The following is a 19,013-nucleotide window of genomic DNA, read 5'->3' on the forward strand; positions in this document are numbered from 1 at the left end:
TGTTCTCCATTGTTTGAGACATTCGCTGAGCACATCGTCTGTTGAGGCTTTGTCCTTGATGTATTTATGGATCTTGGATGTGTCATCCTGGACAGTGGCTCTCACCCTCCATGCATGGTTAGTAGCTTCCGAATCTTAACATCCGTGGTGTTTATCTCCTCCGTTGGCCAGCTAATTATTCTTGTGGGGTATCTGGTCACTGGTAAGGCATAGCAGTTTATCACACGGATCCTGTTCTTGCCATTGAGCTGGCTTCTCAGTGAAAGAATTACATATAATTACATATAAATCACTGTCTTTGCCACCTTGTTTCGCATAATCAATGTTAGGGAATAATTAAAACTTTTTAAAATTTACAAAAACTCGGTTAGCCTTCATAGCGGGGGCTAACAAGCCCAAAACTGCTTATATCGGACTTGGCGAAAGAAACTGAAAATAGTTTGGTTGGTTGTTTTCTAGGAAAGGTCCTTGTTGATGTGAGTAACAATCGGAGACTGAACCAGTATCCAGAATCGAATGCTGAATATCTGGCTGCACTGCTGCCAGACTCTGTCGTGGTTAAAGGGTTCAACATCATCTCTGCCTGGGCCATGCAGCAGAGCTACCCAAAAGATGCCAGCACCCAGGTACAACTGAATGTCATCCATCCATTGATTAACTGGTGTCTCTGTACTTCCAAAGATAAACAGGCTAAAGTAAATAAACGAGTCCAGTCTGAGGAAAAAAGCCTACATTTTCCACCCTTGCTTGTCTGCTCTCACAAAAAGCCATGCTGATTTTATTGCCTCAGAAACAGAGTTGGTTTCTCAAGGTCTCTTAACACTCTGTTGGGTTTTTCTCTTATCTGTGCATGAAGTATGAATTCTGCTGTCATCCTCCATTTTCATAAGACTGAGAAATTTGTCTCCCTGCATACAAAAGAAATGGAACATAACATGTAGAGATCCTGTTAATGATGTTTGATGGCGATCCAAAAAAGCTCCTAAACTCATGGAATACGAGTGTTGTGTCTAGGTAAACACACAATACTGTCAAAGACTCTTTGGGACACAGATCGTTATCATCTTACCTCTTACTTACTTTTTCCTTCACTTTTAACCTGCGTTTCTTGCTCTGACCCTGGCTCTGATAGGTCTTCATCTGCAGTGACTCGATAGAGGCTCGCCAGCTGATCATGGAATTGGCACGCCAGCTCAACTTCCAGCCTGTGGATATGGGCCCCCTGTCTTTGTCCCGTTACATCGAGAACATCCCTGTCCAGTTATTCCCTGGTTGGAAGGGCCCTGTCCTTGCTGCTGTTGCCCTCTCCATCTTCTTTTTTGGTTATTCTTTTGTACGTGATATAATTCACCCATATGTGAAGCACAAGCAGAGTGACTTCTATAAGATTCCCATAGAGATAGTGAATCACACCTTGCCCACTGTTGCCATCACTCTCTTGGCCCTGGTGTACCTGGCTGGCCAGCTGGCTGCAGCTCACCAGCTTTACTATGGAACCAAGTACAAGCAGTTCCCTCATTGGTTGGAAAGCTGGCTACAGAGCAGGAAACAACTGGGTCTGATCAGCTTTTTCCTGGCTGCTGTCCACATTCTCTACAGCCTCTCTCTGCCCCTGAGAAAGTCTGAGAGGTACCTGCTACTCAACACCGCCTACCAGCAGGTTAGTAATGAAAAGATGGCTATGTAAGGTGAACTTTCTTTTGGAGAACATGACATTTTTGTCTAAATCTTTTATGGTGATACGCACATCAAAAAAGCATCTGACACTTCAAGTTCAATGCGTGTGCTCTTTGAATGCAGGCGCTTGATATTTTGCTCTACATCTAGCGTTTCGGTCGTCAGGTTTACATTCAAAGTCTATGTGGAGGCGCGTCCAGGGCACGTCTGACACATCAAAATAGCTCTGGTTGCTGTTTTTCATTGCTGGCCTATTTGTCGGATGCACTCGACACGTCAAACAGTTCAAAATGCGCCGTGCTAGACATGTGAAACGTGTTGCACGCCTCCACATAGATTTTGAATGTAAATCAGAGGCGCCTGATGCTCAAAACGTGCTTAGTGTGAACTCGCCATTAGATGTTACTTGGCAGAAGTAGAAATCAAAGTACAGTGGAAATAGGGTTGCCATCCGCCCCGTAAAATACGGAAACGTCCCGTATTTGGCTGTTAAATGTTGCGTCGTGTTTTGAACCGATACCAGACGTGATTTGTTCCGTATTTCTATAAATGTCCGATAGACACGCCTATCACACACCTATCAACACTAAGTGCAACAACGACCAAAATAAAACACAGGAAATATTCTTGTAAAAAATTAAATTCTCGTTGCGGGAACTAAAGGACCCCTGAACGCTACGGACCGACGCTGTTGTCACGGTTGCCTAGAGACGGACACTACACAGCCGCGGTGAGGTGCTATCAACCTGCATCTTTTTAAAACATCCTGACCCGATTCCTCACCATCCTTAGAAGCAAAACTTCTCGTAAAGATACAGATGTGAGAAGGAAGACGCGAATCCCAGGCTGAATAATGTTAGTGAGGATGAACACAGGCAATAAAAAAAAGTGTCCATCGTGGCTCAGTGTGATACCAAACAGAATAGATCAGGAGAGGAACACAGCAGATCCTGATATGGTAACATTTTGCTATGATTAAGTTTCTTATTGTGCTTTTAGTTGACAATATTGGTTTGATTATTTGCTTATTTAATGTATAATAATATCAGCCAAAATAATACAAATGATCATTTAAAGAGCAAATCATACATTAGATTAACAGTAAATACATAAATACTTTCTACTTTACAGGGTTTGTTAGGGCATTCTGTATGTTTTATTTTGAAATGTTTATATATTTTATGAATTCATTGTTCAGTGGTCATTAATGCACTAGACCCAGACCAGCAGCCCAGGGTCGGTTCTAGACGGGGGCCAACAGGGTACCAAAGAAGTTATACTATAAATGTCTTATGTTGATACACAGTGGTGGATTTTTTTTAACCTTCACAATTTTACTTTAACAGTGAATTAAAAATTATAGTGCTGCACTTTTAGCTGCTGTATGGAGATATGATCACACTTTTCATCTTCCAGGCATCTGCAAACTGAATCTCTGGAGATGCAAGTGGTTCTTTGGCTCACTTATGTTTTTTTTGTTGTTGTTGTTTTTGTTTCGTTCTTTTTCAAGTGTTGCCATGGAAAAACACTGACCATCCTGGTCCCTGTGGTTAATCTGGTCTAGAACCAGCCTCCAAACCTAACTGTTTATTTATATAAATATTTTGGTAATACTCTGTAAAATATCAAAATGTTCACATAACTTTTATACTTTTAGTTGTCTGAGGATATGAATATTAAATTAGGTGTTATGATCAGTTACTCAGTGGTTTACCAAATACTTTTTACACTTGCCTTATTAAACGTATTTAAAATATACTTCTCTGATTGGAATACAGTTTTGGGGTACTCTAACCGACCTCTATGCATGAACGATTGGTCTATGGATCCACTTTTTAAAGACAAAAAACACTGCCATAAAATATTGTCTATCACTGCAGCAGACATCCCACTCCATGAGAGTCGGGTGATGATCTGTGGTGGGCATCCCTTATTTGGATTTCTGAAAGGTGGCAACCCTAAGTGGATCCCACCTGCTTATGGTTCAGGATTCTTGTATTCACCTATTCATGGATTTTTCTTTAGTACCGCTAACTCCAAATTTTTGGTGGAAAATCTCTTATTCACAGATTTTGTTCATAGAACATATCTAAGATATTGTAAAGAAAATGCAGCTTGGGAAGATGAAATACCAAGCACACAAGCACATTGCCAGTTGACACGGTATCGACTGGCATTTGCAAATTAGGCAATCCAGGTGCTCCATTTATTTTCCTTGGCACTGATTGGCTGAATACCAAATAGCAGAGATAAGACGATTATAGATATTAGCTTCTGTGTTAATGCTAACACAGTTTTCACTATGTATTAATGCATATTCATATATATTTACAGTAAAAAAAATTAAAACAGGCAGTTCTAAGTATTTGCAGGGTATTTGCAGACTTTAGGTATTCATAACCCTACCAGCAACCCAATGTACATGCATGTGGTATCTAAAAAGTGTATATCATTGTCAGTACCTTACAGTCAAGAGAGACTTCTGGTGAATCACACCTTGCATACTGCTGCTGTCACTCTCTTGGCCCTTGAGTACCAGACTGACAACACGTGTTTATTCTGCTTTAATTAAGAATACTATGATCATGGCAAATGCCTATATTGGGCCTTCTGCAGCAGTCAGATATCGATCTTACTTTTTTGCGCTATGCCTCAAATCCCCTATCAAACGTGATTGTATCTTATAAAAACGTGATAGTATCTTGTGAGTGAGTTATGCCATTTTAAAAACGTGATACGTATCTTGTAAAAACGTGATAGTATCTTGTAAAAACGTGATAGTATCTTGTGAGTGAGTTATGCCATTTTAAAAACGTGATACGTATCTTGTAAAAACGTGATAGTATCTTGTAAAAACGTGATAGTATCTTGTGAGTGAGTTATGCCATTTTAAAAACGTGATACATATCTTGTAAAAACGTGATACGTATCTTGTAAAAACGTGATACGTATCTTGTAAAAACGTGAGTTATCTTGTAAAAATGTGATACATATCTTGTAAAAATGTGATAGTATCTTGTAAAGACGTGAGTTATCTTGTAAAAATGTGATAGTATCTTGTGAGTGAGTTATGCCATTTTGAAAACGTGATAAAATCTTGTAAAAACAGTGATAATATCTTGTAAAAACGTGATAGTATCTTGCAAAAACGTGATAGTATCTTGTAAAAACGTGATAGTATCTAGTGAGTGAGTTATGCCATTTTAAAATCGTGATACGCATCTTGTAAAAACATGATAGTTACCTTGTAAAAATGTGGTAGTATCTTGTAATACGTTCTACATATCTTGTAAATACGTGATAGTATCTTGTAAAACGTGATAGTATCTTGTAAAACGTGATAGTATCTTGTAAAAACGTGATAGTATCTTGTAAAAACGTGATAGTATCTTGTAAAACGTGATACATATCTTGTAAAAACGTGATAGCGATCTTGTAAAAACGTGATGGTTACCTTGTAAAAATGTGGTAGTATCTTGTAATACGTGATAGTATCTTGTAAAACGTGATAGTATCTTGTAAAAACGTGATAGTATCTTGTAAAACGTGATAGTATCTTGTAAAAACGTGATACATATCTTGTAAAAACGTGATAGCGATCTTGTACAAACGTGATAGTATCTTGTGAGTGAGTTATGCCATTTTAAAAACGTGATACATATCTTGTAAAAACGTGATAGCGATCTTGTAAAAACTTTATAGTATCTTGTAAAAAGGTGATAGTATCTTGTAATACGTGATACATATCTTGTAAAAACTTTATAGTATCTTGTAAAAACGTGATGGCGATCTTGTAAAAACTTTATAGTATCTTGTAAAAACGTGATAGTATCTTGTAAAACGTGATAGTATCTTGTAAAACGTGATAGTATCTTGTAAAACGTGATAGTATCTTGTAAAAACGTGATAGTATCTTGTAAAACGTGATAGTATCTTGTAAAACGTGATACATATCTTGTAAAAACGTGATACATATCTTGTAAAAACGTGATAGTATCTTGTAAAAAGGTGATAGTATCTTGTAAAACGTGATAGTATCTTGTAAAAACGTGATAGTATCTTGTGAGTTATGCCATTTTAAAAACGTGATGCGTATCTTGTAAAACGTGATACATATCTTGTAAAAACGTGATAGCGATCTTGTAAAAAGGTGATAGTATCTTGTAAAAATGTGGTGGTATCTTGTAATACGTGATACATATCTTGTAAAACGTGATAGTATCTTGTAAAACGTGATCGTATCTTGTAAAAACGTGATAGTATCTTGTAAAACGTGATAGTATCTTGTAAAAACGTGATAGTATCTTGTGAGTTATGCCATTTTAAAAACGTGATGCGTATCTTGTAAAAATGTGATAGTATCTTGTAAAACGTGATACATATCTTGTAAAAACGTGATAGCGATCTTGTAAAAACTTTATAGTATCTTGTAAAAAGGTGATAGTATCTTGTAAAAAAGTGATAGTATCTTGTAAAAACGTGACACATATTTTGTAAAAACGTCTTAGTATCTTGTAAAGACTTGCTATACATATTGTAAAAACATGATCATTTTAAGTCCAGGAAGTGGCGGTATTCCAGATGGAAAAGGTTTTTAAATCTCTCAAGATACGTATCACGTTTTTACAAAATACGTATCACGTTATAATGTGATAGCATTCGAAAAAAAATTTCTGCGTGATAGCAATGCACTTCCGTAGAAATGCATTATCTGAACTAAGTTTTATTTGAAACAAGAAATGGGACTGTGAGATGTTTTGTTTTGAACATTAGTTGTCTCAGCAGTTTTTTCTGTAATTCCTCTGTTTGATCTCTGATCAGTCCTCTGCAGTGTTTGTTCAGCTGCTACTTTTTTCTTTACGAATACCAGCAGCTCCTTGATCATTTTTGAAGCTCCTGTCTCTATTGCTGGGTTTCAGACATGTGAAATGCAAATGGAGGGCAGGAAGTGGATTTCTCCAGTTCAAAAAACATTCCATAATGCCCTAAATGGGCTCGCCAAGGCGAGGTATCGAAAAAATACGGTTACATTTAGGATATGATCCATATTGTCTAGCTAACAAAGACTTGCCATGTAATCTGGAGTATTTACCTGGCATGGAGGCAATCGACATAACCAACTATCTGGTGCTGCAGACCTCATGCTATACCACGAGCCAAATGAAAGCTTTCAAAAGTCTAGAAGCATACACTTATTTAGTTTCAGGTTGGGTCAACCATTTAGGATCCAAAGAAGCATTAAATGGCTGTCGACTTGTTTCTGCCTGGGTGAGTAGTGAGTTATGCCATTTTAAGTAATTAGTCTATGATAACAATGCTACCGTAAACAACAAGTAGCATTGTTGTTATTTCTATGTGCTTGGATCTACTTGTAAACAATTTATTAAGCTTCTGTGTACCCAAATTCATGCTAGAGTTGTATGTTAATGTTGAGTCATACTGCATTTCTACAATATAGGTCAACCATTCGCAGCGATCGACAGAAACCCCATTAAAAACATGGTTTGTGGCCAGACAGTGGGAAAACAGTCACAGCTCACTGTGACTATATGGCTGGGTAGGTTATATTTAATTCATTTATCTTTTCCTTTTTTTTAAGCATGAAAGTTCCACAAGTAAACATTATATTTTCTTATTTTCTGTCCAGGACTCATCTCAGTGGGAATAGCTCGGCTAAATACTAGTAATGTTGATATTATTGCATATTCTTTTTTCAGACTGTCAAATCTTGCTCTCACGTGGGAGCTGCAACAGAGGCTTGGGGTGAAAATGAACAAAAGGGCCTTGCGTACCACAGAGAAGTGTAAATGGCTAATGCCATCACACATGAAAAAGGTATATTGATTTGTTGCAAATATTATGGTTTTATTCGTTTTGTTAATATTATTAAGATAACTGTATCTGCTTTGTAACTTCAGATACCAGCTGCACCTGTTGCCAATATTGATTTTGCGTTCGCAAGATCACAGAAGAATAAATTAGATGATGCTATTGCAGGGAGGACAGGTAAGCATGTTTGTCAATTAGTTATATTCCTCAAAGAAAAATTATGTGTAAAATAGATGCATTATTTATATTCATTTTATTTTCTATAACAATTAGATACACTTTTACATTGATGCATTTTTTGGCCACCTCTGCAGGCAAGGTACCTGAGAGTTGTACAACACAAATCCATTTCTGTCCAAAAGTAGAGAAAGATTCTGAGACGTATGTACAGTTGTGTCTCCTTGTTATCAAAATCTCTCTGCATACCCAAGACCAGAGACTTCGCAGCTATCTCCAGCACAACTGCAGGCAGCATGCAGGGACTTCAGTTATGAGGAACTCGGTGTTCCTCAGGTACAAGCTGTAGAGAAGGAGACAAGTAAATTTGAAGCAACAGCCCGACAACAGTATGAACAACTCCAAAGTGTGGACCATGAGGGGTTCTCCTGCATGGTCAGTGGGCTGGTTAAACTGAATGTGGCCGTACATGGGAGCCTCACCAGATGGAGTCGTTTCATGTGACTGTCATGTAGCAGGTGTTTGTGAAATCAAGGTAAAAACTATTTCTCGAGAAATTCTAATCACTGCATTGCAGATTTTGAGCACCTCAAAATATGAATATTACAACTATCATTTTTTTCGTCGAATCATTATGCTGCTAGTATAACTCACAAGATGTAGCTGTAGTTTTGTGGATGGCGTTGTTTTTTGTGGGACATTGATTTCCCCCCCGTTATAAAAAGGATTTTGACGTTCCATGACCTTTTAAGACCTAGTTCAGATTAAAACATTCTTAACAGTGGAACAAACCCTGCATAGGACAACATCCCAGGTGTGGGGAAAGGTGTATACTCCCTCAACTCTGTTAATAATCCCTGGGGTCTGCCTCTTAATTTCATTGACTTCCCTGAACAGGTGGTGGAAATTGTTGCTCTCAAAGCAAATGACTGTGGGCCCGTGTTGTAGTACTCGAGATCGGTCTTGGTCTTGAGACCGGTCTCAAAGAGCTCAAAGAAAGGTAAGCTTCGTTGACGTGATGTTAGCAAAGCTAGCTGTACAGAGACACATAAGCATTTGTGATAAAAAAAGTTGTCACTCACTGCCCTGAACTATTGTGTGGAGATGTTGACTGACTTGTCGCACATATGGGACAACCCTGTGTCCAAAAGTCTGCAATATAGTGATGCGACATTCAGGAGCAGTACAATTCTTCTGCTTGTCTCTTTACTTCAGTGGTTCTTAACCTGGGTTCAATCGAACCCCAGGGGTTCAATGAGTAAGTTTCCGGGGTGCGGCGGAGCCTCTGCCACGGAGGTAAAGACACACTTGTGTAAAGTCGTGATGACGCCCAGCTTTGCCATCACTTGCTGCAGAGGATCACGTTACATTGCTTAGCCAATCAGAGCTGTGGAGGAGCCCTGATTGAAGGAGTTCCACTCTCAGCATGGATTTGAACTTGTGTCTTTAATTACTTCAGCAAAGCTCACAGTTTTGACCAAATTCTGTAGCTTTCGGTGAACTTCTAAATCTGCTCCTAGTCGCATCTTTTCGGGGTTGGTACTGCCTCTAGTGGCGTGGGGGTGGTAACACAACTAATATAATTACATTACTAAATCAGAATACTGCAAAGTCTTTATTATTTATTATACATTTTTCATTATGTTAAGAATGTAGAGCTAATTAAATTATCTAAACAAGACCTTAAAGTGGTTCCAGTTTCTCTCGATGGCCAACCTGTTGAAACTGTGGCAAATTTTAAATACCTTGGGTCGTTCCTGGACAGTCAGCTCAGCTGTGCTGAAAACACTGACTATATTTTGAAGAACTGCTCTCAAAGACGCTACCTCTTAAGAAGACTTAGTGATCTTCTTAAAGTGACCCAACTATTGTCTAGTTGGGTCAAATGTCTTGAATTTGGAAAAAAAAAATTATATTTTATTTATCACTACAGAAGGGTTCAGTGAATGCACATATGAATCTGGTGGGTTCGGTACCTCAAAAAAGTTTAAGAACCACTGCTTTACTTATTATATAGGACTGGAGTGTCCTTCTATCAGATTGCCATATGCTGTCAGAATAGCACACATGCAGAGCACACATGCAGTGAGTACCATGCCTGCATGCGCATTAAGAAGTCCGACCGTCAGAGAAGTTGTCAGTTCACCATACGCAACAAGTTATGACAAAAATAAGTCATTAAATTGTTTTCCATGATAACTATATGGATATACATGCGTTGTCGTGGTTTCAAAGTGTATTTAAAGCAAGGTCTGGCTACAGCTGCAGTCAACTACAACACACGCCCGTGTAAAACTCATTAATCACTTAACAGCGAAGTCAGGATGAGGAGAATAAAGTGTATGATGATCTACGTCATAATTCTATGTTGCTGATTAAATAAAATCATGTGGTAATGACGTGTCTGACAGATATAGCCGTGAGTTTGTGCTAAGCGTATGACGATCTGATAGCGTATGCTGACCTGACAGAATACTCTTTTTTGTTCTTGTAATCCTCTGCGTACACTGCAATAGCTATCATTATTTTATTTAATTATGTACATTGATATTTTTTAATTAACAAATAAATAAAACACAAGAACGAAAGAGCACACAGAGCATGCACATTGCTCTTTGATTGTTTTCATTCAAAGTGGCAGCTGTAATGTCTGCCATGGTGTCAGACTGCCTGGCTTCATGTAGCGGGAGAGAGAGAGAGAACAGTCATGGTGAGCGTCTTGTGCTTGGTTACTTCTTTGTTGCTCCTTGGTCAGTGTTCATAATTGAGTGTCAGGGCATTACCTTAATTGCTATGTTTAATGGCGCAGACACAGTGGTGGTTTCTGACATGAGCAACATGGACAAACACCCAGGGCGTTATCTTTTTAGGGATGGCACGAGACCACCTCAGATCGTAGCACAGAGATGGAAGCAAAGCAGATCAAAGAGTTTGTTCTGCTTTTAACATTGGTTAAATGTATTAAGTATTTAATATCTAGGTGTTTTTATGGGAATATGGATCTTTCAGATCAATTTGAGAAGTAATTTTGATCATATTTCACATTTTATCGTATCATGTAGCGCGGGCCGCTGGTCTTGACTCGGTCTCGGACCCTAAAAGTCTTGGTCTTGTCTCGGCCTCGATACGCTCTGGTCTTGGTCTCGTCTTGGTCTCGGGTTAGGTGGTCTTGACCACAACACTGCTGTGGGCCTTTTCCTGTTTATGTTGTGATTTTTCTCTCTTGCGTTTTTATCCGTTATGGCTGATTTCAGGTTCTTTTTTTCAGCTTTTTGTTCTGCTTGTGTGTCTTACTCGTGTCTCCTCATATTCTTTTCTGTGTTAATATATCTTTCAGTTTCAGGTTTTGTTGCTTACCATACAACCATGCTTGACCTGAATCAGCCTTAAGAGAATATTGCTAATGATAATACGAAATTGGATTGTGTATTTCAACTGTGTCCTGATACGTGTTAAATAATGGCACATACAAATGTCATAATTCACAAATATTGCAAAATGAGTCAACTTCAAAAAATGTTCTTGCATGTATTTCATTACATAGCAAATAATATTTGTCATCTTATCTGAAATGTTCACAAGGGTTGGTGTTTACAGAGTTCATTGAATAACAAAATTCAAGGTAATTGTAGAATTTTCAAATTTCTTTCTGAACAATAAATATGTACAAATATTAACAATATTAGTAATTTAATTTCTTTTAATTAATTTCAGAAGATTAACAACAGTATAATCATTCAACATTTTAATTTCTTCCAAAAGGAACATTAAATTACTCCAGAGGATCAATAGATTCTGAGATGTTGGACAGTGCACAGCAAATTACAGCAATTTTGTCAACCAATGTGAGTCAGTAGATTTGACAACAACATGCTGTCAAATCTACTGACCGTAGGGCAAAATTATGGGATTTTGCCTTACTCGGCAAAATCTGATATTTTCTTCGAACTAGCCCTATTATCCTTTCTACATGAATACGAACACTTGCAAGTTTCCTTGTTTAACTGAAGCACAGAAAAATCCTACACTGTTCAACAGTGAAGCCCCGATCTTCAAGCACAATATTTCCAAGTACCAGCTTGTTCAAGATACCACACTGGTCCTCTCTCCCCATGCTTTTGAAATGTAAGTAACATATGCCAATAAGAAATTTTACTGTATTGTGATGCTTATAATTGGACCAGGTTTGTGCTCTTGTTAATAAATTGGTTGGCTTTTCAAGAAATACTTCACAACAGTCCAGGGGCGGATCTAGAAAAATATTTATGGGGTGGCAAGAGGGTGGCAGGGACTTTTTCAGGGGTGGCAACATATATATATATAGTTTTTAATATTTTGTATTAAAAACAATACGGAATATTGTTTTTAACTTGCATTGTTTCAAAATGAGCTTCATGTAGCACCGAGGCTTAAATACAATTTCTTAATGTAGTATAGTTAATTATTTTCACATCTTTCATTCTCCTGCTAATTGATACTGATATGCATATCAATTGACATGCATTGTGTCCAGAAAACCATTTTATCCCAATACAGGACAAGGACAAATCTATCACAAAACTATTCGTAGCGCCATCATTTGTTTTTCGACTTAAAATAAAGATTAGAAAACTGATGTTTATAGATTTATATCATGGAGAATTTATCAAACAGTTTAGTTTCTGTTAGTTCTGTCAAGATACAAGAAGGGGCGAATTTCTACTTATATTGGTCAATCGTTGTATTTTAAATATGCTGTAGGAGCCGTAGTTTGACAACTGTTATAAATATCACCATGTTTTTAGAACACAGGGGATTAGCTCAGTTTTTGTCTCTTGTTTTAGGAATTGCAGCAGCTGCAGTGGCGCCACAATAAAGGTACAATAAAGCTGATAAACAGGTGAAGAACCAAACAGAACCACTTCTGACTGTTCGCAAAGCCAAACATCCAATAAAAGTTCCACCAAGCCACTACTGAGGCACTGGGGTCATGATTCTAGACACGGGCAAAACAAGGTTCAATGTCCAAACTTATTGATTGTTCTTGGTGATTTATTTTCCTCTTTCACCAAACAATTACAGACATCAAACCTTCATTTGTTCTCATGCTACCACTCTGAAAAACCATCGGCCCCAAACCCAAATGCCTGCTGGTCCTTCTCCAGGCCCCTGCACTTATCTATGTGGACTGACCCACATTACTTCCTGTCTGAATTTAGAAAATAAATAAGAAAATAATAAAACAAAAAAATAAATAAAATCAATTATCAACCTACAAATAAACTCTGTAAATAGTACAAAAAATAGAAATGTAAGAATAAAGTAACAAAATTCAAGTATATAATGAAATAAAGAAAAAATGGCTCCAATAACTTTTATTCTGCCTTTTCTCACTCTGTATGTTGGTATTACACATGACCCGTTGCCATGGCAACTGACAGACAACAGCTCAACGAGCACATAGAGTAGAGATTACCAATCAGGAGAATCAACACCAAAATACAAACATTTCCCACATAAAAAAGTAGCAGAAACACTAAAACAGAACATTCAGTCTGTTACATTATGCTTTCAGGCTTAATGTCTGTATTGTGATTATTAATAAGTTTTCGCCTGAGCACAGCGGCGGTTGATTAGCTGATTTAAACAGCTGCTCTACTGATGACGTGGTGGACGGGTTGACCTGTTTTAGTGCTAACGGAACCAAAACACACCGAACTGCGCAGCACATGTTAAGGTTATCAAAGTCAGTAGCAGGTTAACAGTTAGGCTAGTATAACTGACCCACTGCTCACTTGTTCAATCTTTTCTTTAAATTAAAAGTTTTCCTCACCTGTGAAATCTGAAGCCCTTATTACCATTATCTATGGTTGAATTAACTACTAAACATTGCGTCCGTTGTTCTGATTATTTGCGTGATTGTAGTATTTTCCTGACCACCGATATTCCTGACTCAATGGACAGAAATGGCGCATCATGTGTGACTTACGATAAATCACATAATGTCCAGTCCAGTAACATATACATCTATCAATGCTGCTAACGCTCTGTCCTTCTCTCGCACTTCCCGCTACTCAGCAGTGGGTGTCAGGTTACATTGTGTTGCATTCAATGTTGTCGGGGAAAAAAGAGTTTCATGCGCTTAATGTCCGATTTGCCATAACTATTTATTGAATTCATTGTCGCTAGCTGGGGTGGCGAGGCTCTTGTTTGGGGTGGCAACTGCCACCCCTGGCACCCCGCTAGATCCGCCCCTGCAACAGTCCAAAATCACTTCAACTTTTAGTCCAAAGGCCTTTCTGAATGACATGGCATAGTTGACTGGATTACTTTTTACTCAGGCCACTCTATTAAGAATTCATGGAGAACATGAATTATTCTAAGACAAATTCAAGACGCAGTGGCTGTTGACACATTAAATCGATAGGCAAGGTGATTCACACAGCTCAAAAATCTGCATCAAAACTAAAACATTGGGGAGTCCAGTGTAAAACTTTGTCTTATCATTGTTCTGGAATTGTTTCAGCATCATGACCTGTTTGTTCTGAAGATCCTGCAGCTTCCACTTCTCTTCCTAACATGGCGCCTCCTCACCCTGACTCTCATACTGACAGGAGGAACCACAGAGCTCTGTTAGGTTAAAGCTCATCGTCTGAAGTTGGGATATTTTTCCTCCAACAGGTTCCAGAGGAATCACCTCAAACCAGATGTTGGACTGGATTTTATTTCACTGTCATTTGTGAATGTTAGAGCCTCATTTTCAACAGTGGAACTATAAAGGTTGAAAAGGGTTATTATTTTGGAGAAAATCTAATCAACATCAATATTTCCACTAAATAAGAGAGACAAAAAATATATTGGAGGAAAAGCCTCTCAGACTCTGAGCCCGACAGCACCAAACTATTTTTTATATTAGACAATTTAATTTCACATAATTATCGCGGTAGAAGCCATTTGTTTGTTAAATACTTAATGAAAAATATTTACCGTGTTTGATGCTTGTTGTAAATGACTTGTATTCACAAAGAACGAGGTAATTAGTCCAAGTTTGTCGTTTACTTAATGTTCAGAAACTACAGCGGCTGTGATGAGCCAAGACAACGGTAAAACAACCTGAACAGGTGATCAACTCTAAACCACTCACACCCTTTTACTCTCCGCCTCTCTCTGTTGTTTAAGCACACCGGTTGCCATGGCAACCTCCTGCGCTCCACAAGCCGACCAGAGATTACGTTAAAAACATAACATTCAGTCCTTTACTTTGCAATCATTAATAAGCCTCCCTGAACACAGCGGTGGTTGATTAGTTAATTTTAAACTCCTGCTCTGCTAGTTATTTTGGTAATGGAACCGAAACGCACAGAATTGTGTAACACCTTGTTGAAACAGTAATTACTGAGGTTATTATTGTCATTGGGTCATTAATTTGAACACGTCTTATTGATTTTTTGTTGTTCTTTAATAAAGTTCTGAACGTTTTGATAAGGAGTCAGAGGACGTGTTGGTCTCAGCCTCCTGACGGTGTTCAGTTTGTCACCTAATGCCGAGATCGACTCAAAACCTTCCACGATCGACATATTGCACCGCTGCTCTAGTAAAGCACGAATAGTTCAGAAATGATATGAAATGAGAAAAAAGTTATTTATTAACTGATTAAGTCGTGTTTTAGATTGTTCTTGAAAAACTAATCAGTCACTGCTGATTAGTTGGATTAGTGGATCAACTGCACGGTGAACACATTGATGTTTTTACAGCAGACAGCTGCTCCCCTCTCTTGCAGGTACTGTGTACCCCCGCTAAATCTTTTAGGGGTACACAGTGCCCTACCGTACCCCCTTACTTTCACCCCTGGCCTTATGTGAGTAACATAACCCTTAGGAGGGGTACCAATCAAATATTTTCAACCATAGACCAGTTAGTGAAGGGCAAGACCAAAAACCACAAGACAGTGTGCTTTCTGACATGTTACACCTGTGACACATTGGGGAGACAAAGGGGTAAATCTTGTACAATCTGACTTTTGAATAGTGTAACCGATGTGTGATTTTAAACTGAATTAATTGATGTCTGCTGTTTATTGAGTAAGAACAGATTTTGGAAAGGCACCTGTTCCACAAAGGTTCAGGGATTGTTATTCCCAGCTCGTTTCCCCATGCCTCCCTGATTTTTGTGGTGTGTGCCACAGTGCGGTCACCAAATAGATGTATAATTCTTGTAATAAGATGCCTAGAGTCAGGGGGGCTCTCTAGGATGTCAAAAATGCCGCGTTAAGGGAGTTTAATAAGGTGGCCACCACGGCTTCTCTTCACAAGAGCAGGTTGAAGGTGAAAGAAACTCTCCGGATCAACTGCTCCCAAACTGTCTACCTGAGGGGGACAAACCAGCTGTAAGGGAAAACCTCGGAAGAGTGAGTAAAGAAACTGGGGGACGACCACGGCGAGGTGGCTGAGCCAACTCAACTGGATCTCCTGGTAACACATGAGCTGGCTTCAAACAGTCCACCGAAATACTCTCCAGATTACCCCAACGCCACCAAAAACTCCTTAGGTCCCCTCTCCAAAATATGGAATGGACCATCGTAAGGGGAATGAAGTCATAGCAGATATATACATACTCGGCAGACATTAGGTCCTTTGGCACAAGCACCTGTGGAAGGGATTAATGTGCTGCTAACAGGGCAAAAGATCTAGATTCCCCAATTAGAACTGTTCTACTTTCCTGGGAATCGTTCGTACCCGCTGGACCTGTAGGAAATTCCCCTGGAATCCTCAAAGGCTGGGCCAGGACCAACTCAGCTGAATAAAACCACAGGTCATCTTTTGGAGCCAAATGCAGGCCTAACAAATCCCAAGGCATGTGATCTATCCAGCCATTATCCACCAACGAGACCCGCAATGCAGCCTTCATTGTGCGGTGGAACCTCTCACAAAGACCATTGGCCTCCGCATGGTAGGCAGCAGTACGGTGGAGTTTAACCCCAAGTCTCTCTGTAGTCCACAACTCTGAAGTGAACTGGTGACCTCTGTCAGAGGTCAAGTCAAATGGCACCAAACCGGGACATCCAGGAGGAAATAAATGCCAGAGACACATCAACCGAAGTGGTTGATGACAGTGGAACTGCCTCTTGCCACTGAGTAGTTCTGTCCACCATTGTCAGAAGATAGGTATAAATTCTGGAAGGTGGCAACGGCCCCACAAATTCCACATGCACATGTTCAAACTTTTGTTGCACCTTGGCACACTGGCCTGTGTCCATACAACTTTATGGAGTCCTGGCCACACAAACTTTGCCCCTACCAGCTTTCACAGAAGCTTTAATGTCCGGGTGTGAAAGGGAATGAACTGCATCAAAAACCTGCCAATGCCAACTAGTAGGGACCAAGGCCGAGGTTAGCCAGGTTTTAAGGGATGCACTTGAACCTCATGGTAGCTTCCTCCCAAGTTCACCTTAGAGAAAACAATTGATCTAACCAGGCAGGCAGAAAAGTCCTGAATGTGAGGAATTGGGTACCTGTCGATACTGGTTGCATTGTTAAGGTGCCGGAAATCCCCACAGGGTCGCCAACCCCCGTCTGCCTTGGGAACCATGTGCAAGAGTTAGGGTTAGGGTTACGCCCATGGACTTTTAGAGCGCCGTACAATGTCAAGACACTCTATGTTTGCAAACTCCTCTTTCGCTATCACTAACTTAGCGGTACCTAGGCAGCGCGCTCGCGCAAAAACCGGTTGACTGACCGTAGTTATACAATGTTCCACCCCATGCTTAGCCACGGTAGAAGAAAATGTGGGAACTGTTTAAGATGGGAACTCTGCTAACAGACGCTGATACTCATCACCTGTGGCAAACATGTTGGCGAGAGGTCGATGACCGGGACCGCCAACGAGGCCCGTATCAAATGACACGCCATCTATTAAGCAGCTATTAGCAACATGCACAAATAACCTAAAAGCACACAAAAAATCTGCACCCAAAATAGGTAAAGACACAGAAACTATCAGAAAGTACCAATAAAACTGACGTCCATTGAAACACATAGTCACCAACCTCGATCCAAAAGTGTGAATTGGGGTGCCGTTATCCAGAAATGTTTTTCTTCACCCCAGGCATCCTGTATCAATCATCATCAGTTCTGATGATGTCACATACATAGCAAATACACTTTTAACCAAAAGTCCACAACGTCTTAAAATTTTTCTTACTTTTTTCTTTGCTGTTTTTCTGTACTCTTTAAAATACAAATGCTTTCTCTGTTTAATTCCTATATTGTTCTTTTTTTGTAGGTTTCTATAAAGTACAGTGGTCCAGTGAATGGGAAAGTTCTGGCGTTGATCCTTACTGTTCTTAGGAAGGAGAAATGTCAGTTTGTCTGCAGTAATACTGTGACATTGGATTAAAACAATTCTCTGTCCTTGGTGAAACAGTTTTCACATTTCCTCCAAAGTGTACCTATTGTTTTATTGTGCTAATTTTAATAAGCATGTTGTCTGTAAACTTTGAATATATTAATTTGTACAATCCTGTGATAGTATATTGGCAATGTACTCTTTAAAAATGGTAATATATTGAAAGCACAATGTAATTAGTTTCACCTGTAAAGTGTGTTGTAATGGATCTTTCTGTGTACCTGATGTGTTTTCAGTACTGATGTGTGTATGAAGCATGTAATGTACAAAGTGGCAAAGAATAATAATAAAAGACATTAAGTAACTAAAAGTGTACTTTATTAGCAATTATAGTAAACCAAAAGTATAACTGGAGCATACTGTGATCACACTACACAAATCCCAAGAAAAAAACAATTATAGGAAAATCTAGACTTATTTCATGTGACTGAGTTCAAACTTGTGTTCACAGCCAAGCAAACTTTAAAAGAAACTGGAAGAAGAGTTAAATGGAAATAAACAATCTAAAAAAATCAAGAAAGAAGTGACATTACATTACAGAATATGTCCTCCTTATACACACACATATATATATAATAAATAAATTAGAAGACATTCTAAATATATTTTAAATGTAATTTGATCACAAAAATAGTTAAGATGTACAAATCAAGCACATTTATATAAGCCGTGTACTTAAAGAATACTAAGTATATAACTAGTTGTTCCAAAAAAATGTGATAGTACACTTAGTACACTTTAAATTGTGCTTTTCTACAATTGAATTACTATTAAAATATACAAAATTAGTTGTTCCAAAATAACACACTTCAAGTATGCTGATGATTAGTCTGGCTTCAGGTATCCTCAAATATCCAAGTATGCTGAAATTGAACATGCTTAGCATATTTATTTTTTCACCCGGGATATACAGTATGGAGGACCAAAACTGACATAATAATAAATAA

At 38.7% G+C, this 19,013-nt stretch overlaps 1 protein-coding gene across 4 annotated transcripts in view; it reads left to right on the forward strand.

Moving 5' to 3' along the window:
• Positions 1-19,013, forward strand: part of steap2 (STEAP family member 2, metalloreductase) — a 58,086-nt gene that overhangs the window by 21,333 nt on the left and 17,740 nt on the right. For all 4 annotated transcript variants that reach the window (XM_081601608.1, XM_081601607.1, XM_008438238.3 and 1 more), the window contains 2 exons: positions 460-626; positions 1,133-1,660. In XM_081601608.1, the coding sequence (XP_081457734.1) occupies positions 460-626; positions 1,133-1,660 (695 nt within the window). The remainder of the gene's footprint in view (positions 1-459; positions 627-1,132; positions 1,661-19,013) is intronic.

This window comes from Poecilia reticulata, chromosome 20 (genome assembly GCF_904066995.2).
Source record: "Poecilia reticulata chromosome 20, P_reticulata-male-v2, whole genome shotgun sequence".
NCBI lineage: Eukaryota > Metazoa > Chordata > Actinopteri > Cyprinodontiformes > Poeciliidae > Poecilia > Poecilia reticulata.